The 16,478-nt window shown below is 38.6% G+C and overlaps 1 protein-coding gene across 4 annotated transcripts in view; it reads right to left on the bottom strand.

Annotated features, from left to right (window-relative positions):
* Positions 1 to 9,977: 9,977 nt before the first annotated feature.
* Positions 9,978 to 16,478, bottom strand: part of LOC124160748 — a 327,883-nt gene continuing 321,382 nt past the window's right edge. For 3 of the 4 annotated variants that reach the window (XM_046536756.1, XM_046536757.1, XM_046536758.1), the window contains one exon: positions 9,978 to 14,476. In XM_046536756.1, coding sequence (XP_046392712.1) covers positions 14,341 to 14,476 — 136 coding nt within the window. In that variant the 3' untranslated portion in view covers positions 9,978 to 14,340. The remainder of the gene's footprint in view (positions 14,477 to 16,478) is intronic. The other variant, XM_046536759.1, reaches the window with a different exon arrangement.

The raw sequence follows: 16,478 nt of genomic DNA, 5'->3' as shown, positions 1-16,478 counted from the left end.
TTAAAAAAATCTTTAGTGGTACCAAGCACAATTGTTTGCAAGCAGAAAAGTATTTTTTAATACCTCCTCTGTAGTTCAAAATGATATTTTTCGGAAACAAAAGTGGCGTCTAAAATAAAATACACAAAAAATGAATTTTCTAATTCTTTCAATCGGTTTTCATTGACCCTGTGCATTTTCCTGAAAATCGTGATTTTAGCTGAAAAATTCCTCATATTTATCTGAAATCAACTTAAACACATTTCATTGGTCATTAGGGATAATAATTACAAATACGTACTTTTGGCATTGAAATTCAAATAAATTTGGCATTGAAATTTATTTGAATTGTGTTGAGTGCCAATGATTTATCTTGTCTATTACTCTTCTGATAATTCTTTAAACACACGTATTTGGGGAAAGGAACATATCCCCTCAAGACAAAGTCTTCCCGCTAATTATAGAGAATTATTTAAGTTTTCCTCCTTCTCACAGTTTTTGAAGCACACATTTTGATAATGTAATTTGCAAACACAGTCATGGTTTTCGGATTTCCTTGGCGCTGTTTGGTGTCGGTACGACAGTTTAGCTGGCAATCCTGCCAGGATCATCACGAAAGGAGAAGAAGAAGAATCTGTCGTCATCACACGTCAAACTAACATAAGCAGGGGAAACCCAAAAACATCATCTAAGATCCACCGCCAAAGCCTTGGCAACGAACTTTCGAAACGTCTTCATGATTTCCTGCTGGATTTCAGAAATTTACTTTCCTTAAAAAAACATACGATCATTATTAATCAAACGTGTTGTGGAACTACATAACGAAATGTTTTGAATATGATCCTCATACAATCCTCTCGAATAATTTTGTAAATAGATACATTTTGATTTTCTGATAAATTTTTTTCGCAATCAGTGTGATGAACTTTGCGGCTAAGATGGTAATAGCACATCTTTACTCGGGCGATGCACCACAAGAGACGCACACCTTGAGGTGGATTAGGTGAGGATGAGATGGATTAGGTGCAGTGGCGTAGCCAAGGGGAGGTCCGGGGGGTCCGGACCCCCCCCCCCCCCGAAATATAAAAGCACAATTATTTTCCTTAATAAAAGAAAAAAATTATTGAAAAATCATGAATGTAAAATGTATTTTTTTAACAAATGAAGTTTTTTCGATTGTGAAAAGTGCTAAAATTTGTTTAAAACCCATTACTTAGTACCCTATTCTTCAAAACTTTTCCCCTCTGGTTTTGGACCCCTTCCGAAAGAAATTCCTGGCTACGCCACTGATTAGGTGAGGTCACCACCGAAGATACATTATGCAGAAGTCGTTTCTAACCACGTCGAGTTTTATGCATATCAATCAAGCGGGCGAACACGGCTAGTGATCGTGAGCACCTCAGCATCCACAATGACCGCTGGGGTTGATGGCGAAGTTCTTAAGAGTTGGACAAGTTAACCAATGACTAACGCACGGATTATCTAGCGATTTGGTCGTTGGATTATTCTTCCTCATAGGATAATCCTCTAATTTCGCTGGCACGGTAATGGCTGACGCCTGGTTTCACTATTTGGTAGGCCCTCTTCGCTTCTATAGCTTTCAGGTGTTTTTCCCCGACCTATCGCTTCCGACCCTTTCCCTTCCTCAGAGGCGTCGTCGGGCTCCTATCGCGGCGGCGTCTCTTTCCTTTCTCCTTCCTATCCTCCCCCTCCCCGGGTGATCGGGCGTATCAGTTGAATTACAGGGTCCCGGCCCCGGTGCGTTGTACCCTCGAAGGACTCCCCTGAGCCCTCATTTCTTGTCGCACGGATTGTCGTGATTATTCTCAAAGTTCTAGGTGGCCTGAGGAAAATAACTTACCCTCTTCTAACCAATTCTATCCTGAATGTGTGATATTAACACCAGGTACCGTTGCTCTTCCCCTGAACCGGGAATCGAACCACGGACCTTTGGCTTTCCGGGCCACTGCGCAGTTCCTAACGCTACCCAAGTTCTTTAATTCTCATGGCAATTATACCGAGGCTCATGGTACTAGGTGTTAGGTCCTCGCGGTCCATCAAGGATGGCAACGCGAATGGGAAAGGACTTCAGAGAAGCCACAACCGGTTGAGAGCCTCAAAACTGCGCAGAAGCCGCGCAAAGCGGTATATGTAATTCGAAGAAGTAAAGTCGTTGTTTTTTAGGGGGGGCATTGTTTTCCGCGACATTTTAGTAGAATGAAATACGTCTCTATAATGCGCCTGAGGTCTGATATGCGTAGACAAGATTCGTTCAGATATTTATCAATACTTTTTTTCATTTTTTTAAGCTGGTGACATAAACACTCTTTGGAGAGCCACCTTAATTATTAAACCATATTTTCCATATTACCAGAAATTTTGGGGTGGTGCGGATTGAGGCCTCCCCCTTAATCCGCCACTAGGCCAATGCACCAACCTGAGGAGTAACTGAAGAGCGGTAACCCGCTTGGCATAAGTTCGTGACATCATCAACTTTTCTACGAAAGAAGTAAGGTCGGTGATTTTTCATCGCCAATCGGGTGAAGAAGTAGGTGACTGATCGAGGAAAGGAAAAATGCGAAAAGCCTCCGTATTTTTCAAACTCTATAACAATCGACAATGACACGAAATTGATGAACTGGAATGACGGAGGAGAGAGAAGGTTTAGATGCAGCGGGTAATGAGCGGGGAGGGGATGTTGAAAACAGTGTTAGAGGGTAGAATTTCAGGTTAAGGAGGGATGGGTATAGGGAGAATTGGATTCACAGGTAGAATGACATGGAGTAGACCTTGTCGAGTATAACAAAAGAAAGTCCAATTTAGGAGATCACACAGGCCGGGGTACTGTGCAAAATGCTCCATGCAAACCTACGTCACAGCGGTAGAATACTTAATAATAATAATAATAAGAATTCGTTCAGGGTAATGCGAGACCTGAGTTGGGGTCTATTTTTCTTCCTCGCCACCGCTCCAAGACACACAGGTTGCAATTATTTTATTATTGTGAAAGGGCGACATACCAAGCGCGAATACTATAAGCAAACGCTCCCCCAAGACTTCTCAGAAGCTGTCTACAACTCGTAATTCAACACCCACAGTCGCACAGTGGGCTGAAATCGAAAAAAGCTGGCCAAAAATCATATCTTCCATATTTTTATAATTAGCGCGACGAAATTTTTCATACTATTCATATTTGGGTTATATAACATGAATATAAAGACATCTTGCCGAAAAGTTGATCCTGGGAAATGTTTTAAACAAATTCGCGGAGACGGAAAAAAACCAAATATAGACTATAAGGATGGCTTCAGTTAAGAGGGAACTTTTAATTGAAATTAATAGTTAGGAATAAAAAAGTAAGTAGTTTAACATGAAATTTAATAATTTAAATAAAAATGTTCATATAAAATACATAAATTATTTTTTTAAACATTATTAATGATTTAGTCAACTAATTTTGCGTTAACACTTTGAAAGGACACACAAAAGAAATCACCTAGCAAAAAAATTATACCATAAACCAAAATGCCACATAAAATTATTTATGAACCATAATATATTAACATAAATATATAAAACATAAGAAAACATTAGGGATACATTTACCAGCCCACTACCAGTTTTCATCGGATTCCCAGCCGCCACTGTCCTCATCAGAAGTTGGCTCCTCTAATACAAGTAAGTTTCGTATATCCTTTGAAACATTTCTTTTAGCATTTGTACATACATAACTATTGGATATTAGATAATCCGAAGTAAGGAGGAGCCTTCGGAAAAGATCTCCCATTTCTTCTAAGAGCAAATTTTTTCGCGTGTGGTGCGCTCCAAATCTTCTGATATCTTTGTGGAGAGATTCCAAAGCCCTCCTAAGAAAATTGGCCAATTGGAAGCACTGCTGCCTTGGCAAGTGATGCTGCATGAAACTGCGCTTTGTACACCGTGGGAGGCATGTAGTATCACGGATACATATCCACAAAAAGGGATGCAGTTTCTGAGCAGTACTCGCTGAAATTGGCGTAATCTATCTCAAGTCCAGATGTCAGAGCTTTTAAAATAGATGCAAACCTTGAGATGAGTTCCTCGCTAATGCCTATTTAAAAAGGAAAAACAGTCCTAACCAAATCCTTCTTCCAAAAAATTTTAAATATTTATCACAAATTTTGGAATCAATAAATAAAAATCTATATAATATGACTTTTTGATGACTTGACTTGACTTAAGTTTATTTAACCTGGGTTGAATGAGGCCACAATCCGGCCCCCTCTTCCCCCAACCCAGGGTGGTAAACATACCGGTAATTTTTTATGTTAGCTTAGGTTCAGAAAAAAAACGTCGGGCAGTGTTCCCATCATTAGTCGTGCCTTGACCATGCTTTAACAAGAAGTCTCAAGAAGAGCTTCATGCATATATGTTGGGAGCGGTATATCCTTCTCTAAACAACATCGAAATTTTACTACAAACCTGACACTGGTTCTCTTGCATTCTTTCCATATCTGGATATACCCATTGAAAACGTATTTATTCATGACATTCTTCAACATTTCCTTTGTATTCTCGTCTTTCCCCAATTTTAACTTATCTTAAAGATTTTGAAGGGCCAATTCACGTTTTGACGACAGCGAATTTCCACTTTCATTAACAATAACGTCATGTATTTCTTTGCGGGTTACTTTCATGCGCTCCATTTTCTCTCATCCGAAATATTAATAATCTAAATTACCGCGTAAGGAAAGCGAAATTAGAACATATTTCCTTAAATAATACACACGATCACAGAGATATTTTACTTGGAAAACGTACCTTTTTATCGTTCCGAGATATCCTTCACTAGTGGTAGTTCGGCCTCAACGATGAAATTTCACGATATAGGGAAAAAAAATCCTCGTTCCTCGCTTCCATTGCACAAGCACGCACATCCTTTCGCACTCACGAAGACAAACTGACTAATTTTCTCGGTAAAATTGTGGAAGAGAATAGTTTTCAACCAATTGGGGAGAAGCATTCGTGGAAAACCCCGTGCGAAGGGAAGCGATCCTCAACAGTGCAATAACCCTTTCATAGATCGAGGCAATAAAGCAATAAGCGGCATTTCTACAAAGGGACAGTTATGAAACGAGTACAGAACTTCTTTAACGCCAGATAAGAATCATAGCACGGTGGTTGGGTTTTCGGGTACAATAGGGATTAACGTGGTCGGCAGGGTAGTGCCCGCCGCCACTGCGCGGGCGGCGCTCCGCCACACGTGTGCCCTTTCCAGTGTTTGAGCTGATGGGAGTTATAAAAGGCCTAGAAGAGTATGGATAGCAGAATATGCAAGTGTGTAGTGTTAAGAATTGGGCTTTCCAAGAATTAATATATAATTCTTTGCAGCCGCCCGCTTCCCGGGACAAGAATCTGACTTGTCGGGGCAATCGTTGAGTCCATTATATGACTTATGAAGGAAATCGTAATGTGCCCTTGGAAAAATTGGAACAATAAGACTAATATGGCATGCTAAATGTATACAGAGTATATAAGTGTAGATAACTGTAATTTCGCCTCACTTATAGCGAATTATCGTCGACTACAGCTAAGTCTGAACAAAGGTTAGCATCTAACCACCGCGTCGGGCGGTTGGACATTCATGCACGTAACTTGATGGGAGAGGCGGGGTGGCAAATTGGGGCAGGATTTTTCAATTGATAACTAAAGCTGACACTTTATTTTATAATGTGGTGCTAAACACTTCGTGAAGCAAAGTGAAAAACATCAAGTTTTTCTCTACATTATGTTAAAAATACGTGAAAAATATGACATTTTAATTGTTTAAATAAAAATTATAAATATTATCGCTAGAATTAAAACTTTCACTACAATGGATTCTAAAAATGTTAATTTCTATTATGTAATGATTTAAATTTAGGCATTTTTAAACAAAACGCAACAGTAGAAAAAAACTTCAGTCAATTAAAAAAAAAAAAATGGGGAAAATATTTTGCGATCATTTTTCATTAAATTGACAGATGTCTCATGCTTTAAAAAAATTAGTTATAAATAAAATTATTTCAGTTATGTGGTCACTGATCATTTTATAATTTGAAAATATAATAGTTTTTTTCCAAATTACAAAGTGAAAAAAATCATTTTTGGCCAGCTTTTTTCGATTTCAGCCCACTGTGAGTCGTATCTATAAGGGGAGGGGTAAAGTGGGCTGATGTTTTAATTAAATATCATATGAAATTAGGCTTAATTTAAGTTCTAAAAAGGTTAATTTAAAAAAATTCGAGGACGAAATGACGGAGATATGCGGGAGATACCCCCTCTTGATGAGGGGGTATCTCCCGCAGGATGATTTTTCACGTGGGTGGATAGGCATCTAGGAAACAAGTACTCCATATACTCAGAGACAACTCGGTTAGCTCGTACTATCGCACAAAACAGATACTCATCGCACGCATAAGGATAATACCTACCTATAGCAAAGTCGTCATGACAAGAGAGCTTTTTCAAGTTCATCCCGAGAGCAAACAGAAGACAGGCAAAGCTCACTATGAGTATGATAAATCACATGGGCGAGGGGGACGCGCGCCCCCTGCAGAACCACAATTATAACTTTATTAATATCATAAGATGGCATTGTCTTGTATATGCGTACTATCAGTTTAAATTATACTTTCTTAAACTTGGAATGTGACTTAATTATTATTTGTCATTACGACAAAAGTAAAGGTAACTCAAGATATCTTTTGCGCCTCCCTTGAGTTTTTTCTGCGTCCGCTACTGCATGTTACAATAAGTATTTCTACCTGCGGTGAAATTACGTTTGCAAAAGTTTTAATAGCAGCGCTTGGCTAATGATCGAAGAGTTCCAGGTTTATCTCGCGAGATATATATACCTGGAACCCACGGACACCTCAAATAAAACTCCGCGAAGGTGGAGGCGGGAAAGAAACTGCCCCCCCCTCTCCACTGGCTGAGTAACGATGACCCCTACTTATCCAACCCAACCTCAGGGTTTACCTCTCCTCCTCCTGCCATGGTTAAACCACTGAGCAAGTGAGGCGCAGTTTCAAGCATTAAATGGACGGATGAGGGAACGACGTACTTACCTCCATTTGTCCACCGAAGTATCACGCCTTGAAATCATTTCTGTGGACCAAGATTGCTGTCCACTGCAGATTTCTCGGCCACGCCATCCTCAAAACAATTCAATGCGGGTGAAACAATCCTGGGAACTTAGCACTGCTCAGCAAATGCTCGCATTACAACTAGGGATGGACGGATCCAGGATTTTTTTCGGATCCGGACACGGATCGGATCCTTGATGTTCGGAGCCGGATCTTTTGGATCGCATATTTTCGGATCCATACACACTTTCAAATTCCTGACGCTGAGATTCCCCGATGATTGTTCAATTTCTCAGGAAGAGTCACACTATGTGCCAGTCGTATTTTGCCTTTTTTATTTTCCACGGCTGAAATTCTCCTACGTAACCTCTGCGAGAGCTTTCAAACAAAACGGTTCATGAGTAGGACAAGAATTGCGTGCGACGGCGCATTCGAAGAGAGAATCAGAACTCTTTCCACCCTTATGATTCCGCTGAAGCTATTATTTAAAATTTCGGATCCAGATCCGATGTCTTCCGCGATTTAGGATCCGATGTAGGTATCCGATGAAGGGCGGATATTTGGATCCGAGGTATCCGATCCGACCATCCCTAATTACAACCCATTCTCAAAAAGGCCCTGACCGTAGTGTGAGTGAATGCGTACCTAGCGATTTCTCCGTCCACATAGGTGGCGCAAGATACCCATCAACCTCCTCGTCTTCCTTGCTTGAACATACGTCACTGCATGGATCCACGCTGGCTCGGAGGCCAGGACTCCATCCAACACACACTCCATCATAGAAATCACTTTGCTCGTCAAATTCCCACCCTCGTTGAGCTACACACTCTCATTCAACCGCACGGAAGAAAAGGCTCCCCTATTTAACCCGGAGTACGTATCTGTTGCTCTCCGAGACGTCCGTAGTTCAGTGGCATTGCCAATTCGAGGCAGACAAGAGCATTTTAGGCTCCAGTGGTTTGAGTTTTGCTCATGGGACTGTACAAACGAATGAATCCGAAAATAATGTATTTTTCTGAATGAAACAAGTGTACAATTCATATGTATCATAACCAATATTTTAGCCGCGGGTGACAGGCGCTTTTCAGACACAATTTAGTGTTAATGATAGAATATAATAAAACGTGATGAGTATGTTGTTCAGCACAGGGGCGCAGCTAGGAATGAAAACTGGGGGGGGGTTTAGGTGCAACTAATACTTAGGGATGTGGGGGTATTGCATACCCACCAGGGTAAGTGGGAGTTGCGGGGGCCCTCCTCCAGAAAATTTTAAGATTAATGGTTCATAATGGCGAGTTTTACCGCTTTATGAGAGATATTTGATTGATCCTAACACTATGGTATAAGTAATACTAATCCACTAAGTAAATTGGATTAAACTTAAAAATTTCTCTGAGCTCTGGGGGGGGGGGGGGGGGTTTATCCCCCAAAACCCCCCCTTGCTGCGCCAATGGTTCAGCATGTCATTCGATTTAGAGTGGTGAGAGTGTATAATTTAAAGGAGTCAGTCATTGGCGGCTCGTGAGTCAAATGCTCCCTGGGGGCACACTTCATCGGGGGGTGGGGGGGGGGTAAATTTTTTTAATATTTTGTGTATTTTGGTGAGTTTTTAAGGCTATCTAGGCATTAAATTTGTTTAATTTAAAATAACATAATTTAAATATTTATAGTAATAAAATTTAAACCAAAACAAGGTATTCTGCAACACTGCAGCACCAAGTAGATGACAGATTATTATGCCGCCAGCCGTAGCGGCGATGTCATCTCACTAGATACGTCGCTCTGCGCATGCTCGGATGGCATCCCAAGGCTTCCATAAGGCAAAAGCTTAGACGCGTCATAGCACCAGCAGCCCCTTGGTCCATATAAGCAACTGCTTATATGGTCTAAGAGCAGTTCCCACCACTACCACTCTTCATATAACTGCATGGTGATGGATTGGGACGTTCTGGCCAGCGCCCCGCGGCTACAAATGCGAACTTCTCGCTCTATTTTTGTGTGTTTTTCCTAAATTTTCGATGCATGGGATAAAAAAAATAGTGCTCAGGGAAACATCTCTTCATAATCACTTATTAAAATTGGCTAAGGTCGGAAAGTTTCCTTCGTTTGATAAGGTATTAATAATCCTTATTTAAGCCAAGTGCTACCTGCTAGCACTTGGCTTAAATATACAAAGCAGCCAGCAAAAAATAGATATCGTCATTTAAAAATCTAAAAGCATGAAATACACACTCCAGGAGAAATAATCTTTTGATTTGATTCCAGTAAAAAAATATTAGGAAACCACCCTATTCAGTGGCGTAGCTAGGAATTTCGTTGGGGGGGGTCCAAAACCAGGGGAGAAAATTTTTTGGAAAACAGAGTACTAAGTAATGGGTTTTAAACTAATTTTGACCCTTTTCATAATCGAAAAAACTTAATTTGTTTAAGAAAAGTTTTTAAATTCATGATATTTTAACATTTTCTTTTATTTTATGAAAGAAATTAATTGTGTTTTTATATTTTGGGGGGGGGGGGGGTCCAGACCCCTCGGACCCCCCCCCTGGCTAAACCACTGACCCTATTAAATTTAATACTATTTGTAAGACTTTACGCATACTATGACTTGAGGTGAAAACGGTGAGAGGTACAAGGGGGCTGGATTACCACTCTCCCCCCAAAATTAGGATGAAGATATTGTGTTTAATGGGCATGGACACTCCAAAGTAAATTTTTATCACAAATTAAATTCCATTAAGTTAAGCTTGAGTTACTTACCCTTTCAAAAGAATCCAATTTTTTTTGACTGGCCGTTCCCTATGAAAGCAAGATATACTAAGCTTAAAAATAATGACTCCATCATTATTACAAGCGTTGCAAATGGAAATTTCACGTAAAATGATCAAAGAACAATTTTGAGTAAGCTTCTATTTCTCTTTTATCAATTCATACAATGAAATATTGATACAAGGACAGTTAAACAATTTTCCAACGCGCAGAAAAAATCCTTAAAACCAAATCAAATGTTCAAATGGGACATTTTTTTAAACATAACTCTCACAGAAAATGTTACAGAATTGTAAATTGTAACCAAGGTTCTTGAGCCAACTTTGGGTGATGAAACATCAAAAAACTATTCCCTCAAAAATAACTACAATTAACTGATTTGGGTTTGTAAGGCCTACAGTAAAAATATCTCATCACGGATGGATAGAGTAATTTAAGTTGGATCCGGGCATCATTCTTTAATATATTAAGAAATTGATTCAAATATTGTCACCAGAAAAGTTACAGCTGAAATCTAGCTAAAGTAGCTCAAAGATGAGGTGATGTCATGACTACCTAACCACAGGCCACTTACATCTAACAATGAGTCACCGGTGGCTCGGTTACCTGATGGGAAAGAAATTCTTTGAAGGTATATCATTAATCAAGGTGAAAATTCACATCTTAACATCAAGGTTTAGTACAATTCACTTTCAGTAATCAGGCATTGTGGTGATCTGACACATCCAGGAAACCGGGCAACCTCAGCTGGCATCCTACCATCGGCAAAAATAATTTCGGCAGATTAAAATGAACGATTTTTCATTACATGAACAGTGAATATTGTCCCAGGCATACCTACTATTCTTATATAAACTGTATGAAAATTTTTGCTTTGTGACCCACTGTATGTAGAGGGAAATGAAAACAAATTCACATAAGGAAATGACTATGACTCGTATTTAAATCACAACGAGAGGAGAGGAAAAAAACATTTTGATTCCTGAATTAGATTTTTTTTAAATTAGGCAAATTTCAAATAATAATCAGACAATTTTCATAATCCGGCCACGTCACGGTTGCATATGTGTCAGATTACTGAAAAATGCACAGTATTACAATTGCTCTCCAAAGATTTTCGAGCGACCACAGCAAAACCGTAAACTTATAAGAATTTGAAAGCAATGATTGACAGGAATGAAAATTTTACTGCCAAAGCTCCAGATCTAAGTTAAATAACGGAATTTTCATCTAACAATTAATACATATCCATTCCCCTGCAATACGGAATGAAAAGAGAAGAGTTATCGATTGACCATTTTACACAAGTAGTCATGACTGATAAAAAAATGAAGACAAAATCTACTTATTCCATTAATGAGTAGGTCATTTGAAACAAAACTATTTGTGCTTTTCATAGTGGTGTGCAATGAAACGATAACAGAGTACGCCCATGGTCAAATGGGTAACAAAAACACTCGAATAAAATTCAAACACCTTCCTCAATCTCTCCACTCACTGACTAGTCCTGAAAACAACATCAGTTAATCACAGTTTCTTAGGGTCCTACACATGAATTTGGATTACTAGATGGCATCTCCAAATGATCAACTTTCCACTCAGACGTATGTCTTCCACGCAAGTGTGCATCAATGAACATTCCATGTACACTCAACACCTCATCCAGCAGGCATAGTGGACACATGACATATTCATGCAATAATAACTTCTATGATGCTTTTCTAGTAGCAAGGAATGCCTTCAAATTGAAGCCTATTCTTTCCTGCTTAAGTTCCTATCTCAGAGCAGTAGTAATTTCTAGAAAAATTCCACGGTCAATGCCTCAAAATAGTTGCTCGTTCTTTAACAAGTGCTTCAATGACAATAAATCATAAAGAAAATAAATATTAAGACAAGAAAGGACCATTAGTTGATTACATAGTGCATTATTTCTGAGGTAATCTATGCCAACTTGAAACAGTGAAATTCGGTTCACTTCCATATACTATATAGTCCAAAGCCATGATTAATGATTTCTTCTTGGAGAAATGTTGGTATCTTATTTAGTATTTTTATATAAAAATTAATATTATGCATGAAGTTCCCCATTATTTTTGGAAGCAGGGGAATTAAATTCATTGCATATTCACACACCCCAGCGTACCTAAAAAAAATAGCATGGGTCACCCTTGACAAATACCTATGACAACGTAACACCTTCGACACAGACAACACACTTTGGCTTATTAAATTCCTAAAATCCACAGAAAAACACACACAACACCATCATAAAATATCGTTCAAATGTTATTTTTTTTAATTTTCAGCCACTTAATTTAAAAAATAAATACAATAAAATTCTGTAAATAATATTAATAATGTAAAATACTTTTTTATATTGATTCAATCTGCTGGACCAGAAGCACTTGCCTCCATCAGAAATTAACCACCTTTAGTGATTAAGATCTTGAATAAAAATTGAAAAATGACAAATAAAATCAACATGTTTCATGCCACTATTTATAAATGATACGAATGATAACAGTGAAGGAATTGGTACTTTGAATATATTTTTAAAAGGCTCATAGTTTTCGGAAAAGCATTATTAATGTAAAATGGAGTTATTTAACCCTTAGACTCTGGGAATGTTTTTATACGTTTTGTACGCTGACTGCGGAAAGACGCATTTAAACGTTTGACCATGGCTCGACTACCTTCTTCAGTTTCCCAAAATGTTTACTGCTACCTGCACAGGATGGAGCTCAAGTGCACTTCATCCTCAATGCAGGGATTGCTAATTAATACGGCTCAACTCCCCCAAACCATCCCAGAAAAACGAAACGTTTATAAAAGTTCTCCCGCAGCCTAAGGGCTAATTATCATTACGTCTCCCAATTTCAAATGAGCTGATTAGCAGCCTCGCTCTCATCAGCAAGAAAAGCATTTTTACATTCTAACATCATTGATAATGATACAAGTCTGATGGAAGTCCAATGCAAACAGCCCCAAACAATCAACATAATTCAAACAACAGACCACACATTCTTAATTAAGTTGTTGCTTCAGCCGCATGTCACTCATTATAAGTACTTAAGAGGATTCATACCCCCCTATCAAGTGGTCATTTTGGTGACAGATTACTCACATTGCACTATTGCCATCATGTTCAAATTTCCACGGTCAGCAGCTTAGACCCTGTTCAATATTTCTCTGTATCTCAAATATTAAAATATTATATTTGAAAAAAATAATTGATGGGTAATATTATCACATTTGAGATGCAGGCAAATATTGATAACAATTTATTTTATAAATCTTGAAAATTTTGAGAAAATGGTGTACGTTTTAACCAAGTAATTTGCCACCAAAAAATACCGGTTGAGGAGGAGGTACATATGCAAGCACCCCCTCTTGATCAGTGGCGACATAATGTTGGGGGATTAAAATCTATTTAAACTAGGCGTTTGGCTTTGGTTACAACCTACATGACATTGATTTTACATTATGGTACCTTAGAGTAAGAAAACAAATAAATGTTCTCCCTCGATTTCATCCAGAAAGAAAAATATCAAGTTATATAAATTAATATGAGAAAATAGATGCGTAACAATTAAAAAAACATCCATTAACAGGCAAGAAATATACAATAAAAATCGTGGTACATATTTAAAATGCTCTTATCACAGCAAAAAAATCCATAGGTAATTTCAAACCTGAACTAGAAAGTTTTTAAAAGGGAACTCAGTCTATAATAAAAATACATCAACAATTAAAATCAATATATGTACATAAATTTATATGAATATATTCCTATGATTCTGCACTAAACAGCAGCATAATTGGAATGACTGAAACATATGTTATGGTTCCAGAAATGAACAATGAGGAATTCGATTGGAATATATATTTCTCCCATAAAAATCTTGTGCTATGCATAGGAAAAAACCTTCTCAACACGCTCATGAGATCAGAGATTTCTGGAACACTAATAAGTCCCATCCTTATTCTCGTTATGCGCGGTGGCAGGAGCCAGTGCATATGATATTGGACTAGGCTGGGAGGTCAGAAATGCATCATATCCAAGGGAGACTCGACACAACATTTACAACCACACGCCGCTGCAAAAAAGATACTTCCAGCCCAAAAAAAAATATACCTTGAGTTGGTGGGGGGTCAAAAGACATCTTCCTCATTAAGTTTCCGTTGCAGCACCAAAAAGCTTTGGTAATTCCTCAAATGATTATGATGATGCACGTAAGCACTCACTAAGTCCATGAGGAAAACACTATTTCCAAACAGCACAAAACCATGCGTTTCACTGAGGACTAAATCAGTGGCAAATAATCAATCCTCGCAGCGAGGCCAATCACGGAATTTTTTCATCTGGTAACACCCAATTTTTCCACGTATTCACAGACACTTTTCCCCCAAGGTGAGCAAGACAGGCGACATAATGGCCGAGTTCACACTTCTGCACATGAAAATAGTCTCTCTCTCTCTCTTTCGGCATTCACTTCCAGTGGCGCACAGTGCCGGGCCTTTTAGACACAGCTGTGGACACGGGCAATCTTCGATTCACGCTCATACCACCCCTTGGACTCGGCAAAGAACTTTCACAGCTCTTTCTCTTCATTTCACTCAAATTGCTGCGAAAGATAGGAGAGAAAAAAACGGAGATTTGAAACTGTGCAATAGTGGTCCAGGATAAGTGAGAGATGATCAATCACGATGAAAGAATATCATTCATGGTTTAGGGAGGAATGTGGTGAAGACTGTTAATATTTTGTTTAAGTGAGATATTGCACAATTTTCCTCTGAAATTATTCTCCCCTTCTGACCACACCATTCTTAAGTTTACAGAGTTTCACAAAGTTTGTCCTTTAGAAAACGAGATTGGGGAGACGGAGGAGAGAAGTGTTGAAAGGTGGGAATATTGAGGATTGCCCGAGAAATAGTCGTTTTTCAGCATTTTTGAAGGGGAAGGGGCCCCCAAACCCCCCAAACACACACTTCCCCCTCTCCACAGAAGAATACCCACCTCACCCTGCAACCTTTCTGTCTCACCCACCCCCGAAACTCTGTTAATGTCGATACATATCTTACTTAACGTATACTTCAGTGCTTTTCATTCCCTGATGTCGTAAAACATAATTTTTTGGGGCTCATCACCTCACGCATCAAAACATTTACAATACAAAAAAGGGCAATTAGAATTATATTAAAAAAACCTTATGATGCTCCCTCTAGCCCCATCTTTAAAACTTTGAAGATCCTCCCATTACCACGTGTCTATTTATTATCTCTGCTAATATTTACACGTAAAAATCTAGAAATGTTTGACATTAACTCCAGTTTTCATAATTAAGAAACCAGAAATAGGCAAAGCCTTCACTATAATACATTTAGGACAAATAGAACTAAATTAGGTCCAAGAGAAATAGGACTCCGAACATACAATAAACTCCTGCACCATTTAAAAAATCAATGTGAGGCATTGGTATCTTTTAAAAGGAAGTTGAAGGCATTCCTGCTTGAAAAGAATTATTATTCTGTTACGGAATACCTGACAGACTCCATGATCTAGTGCTTCATTTTCATGTTTTGAAAATATATTATATGTGAAAATACATACTTGTACATAACATTTCATCTATATGTTTCTAATCTACTAAATTGTACGAATCTCCTTCTCCCTTTTTTTGTGACGTGTCTTACACAGAAGATTCCGGTTTATAGGGACACATCGGGACTTGTGCACTTTGCCCCAATTAGGCGAACTATCCTGTGTATAGGCATAAACAAAAAGTTGAAATGATAGAAAGAAGACTAAAGAATGTTTATAATGCAACATAAGTTTATTAAACTATTAATTTGATCAATAAAACAGCGAGTTAAGGTAATTTATTATAATTTTTAAGATTTATAACAATTTAGTTAAAAATATTTTTCACAGCCTCGGGCGACGCTGAATGAATGTCTTTTACTAAGTCCTATAAAAGAAAAGTCCTATACTCTTGTGCATAGTATAACAACAAGAGCTATGAAAATAGGGCAAGAATGGGAACATTTGTGAAAAATGAGAGTAAATCAAAGGAGGGGAAAAAAAATAGTATCCTGAAAACAAAAATTTTTAATTTCGTCATGAATATAGAGTCTATGTCGCCGAGTCATGGCCCAATAAAGCGGCATGCTGTCCCAATTAAGCGGAGAATACTCTGGGATATTCTTCTATTGGGTTCTGTTCTTCAAGATCTGCCCCAATTAAGTGGCTGCCCCAAGTAACCGGTGGACCCATTAAACGGAATCTACAGCATCTTTTTGTAGATCCTTGCACAAATAAATTACTATTATTGTTATTATTATTATTTCCTCCCTCTCCCCTCTAGAGGCCATCGCCACCAACAACCCTTTCTCCCACAACCCTCCCACTCTCCAACACTTCCACACCCTCACCTAGGTATTTCCTGCTGGTAAAAGCACCTCCATTATAACTCAACTGAACCGGTGGCAACCTGGGGCCTATCATGCAAGGGACAGGAAGGAGGTGTCCGACGAGAAACAACCTCGTTAAAAACCCAGGGTCCACCTAGCTCTGGATGGAAGCACCCTCTAAGGACCCCTACCTAAGGTTACAGGAGAAAAAAGGGC

This window comes from Ischnura elegans, chromosome 6 (assembly GCF_921293095.1).
Source record: "Ischnura elegans chromosome 6, ioIscEleg1.1, whole genome shotgun sequence".
Lineage (NCBI taxonomy): Eukaryota > Metazoa > Arthropoda > Insecta > Odonata > Coenagrionidae > Ischnura > Ischnura elegans.
The sequence above is the reverse complement of the archived record's forward strand: the minus strand, read 5'-3'. Positions and strand labels throughout refer to the sequence as shown.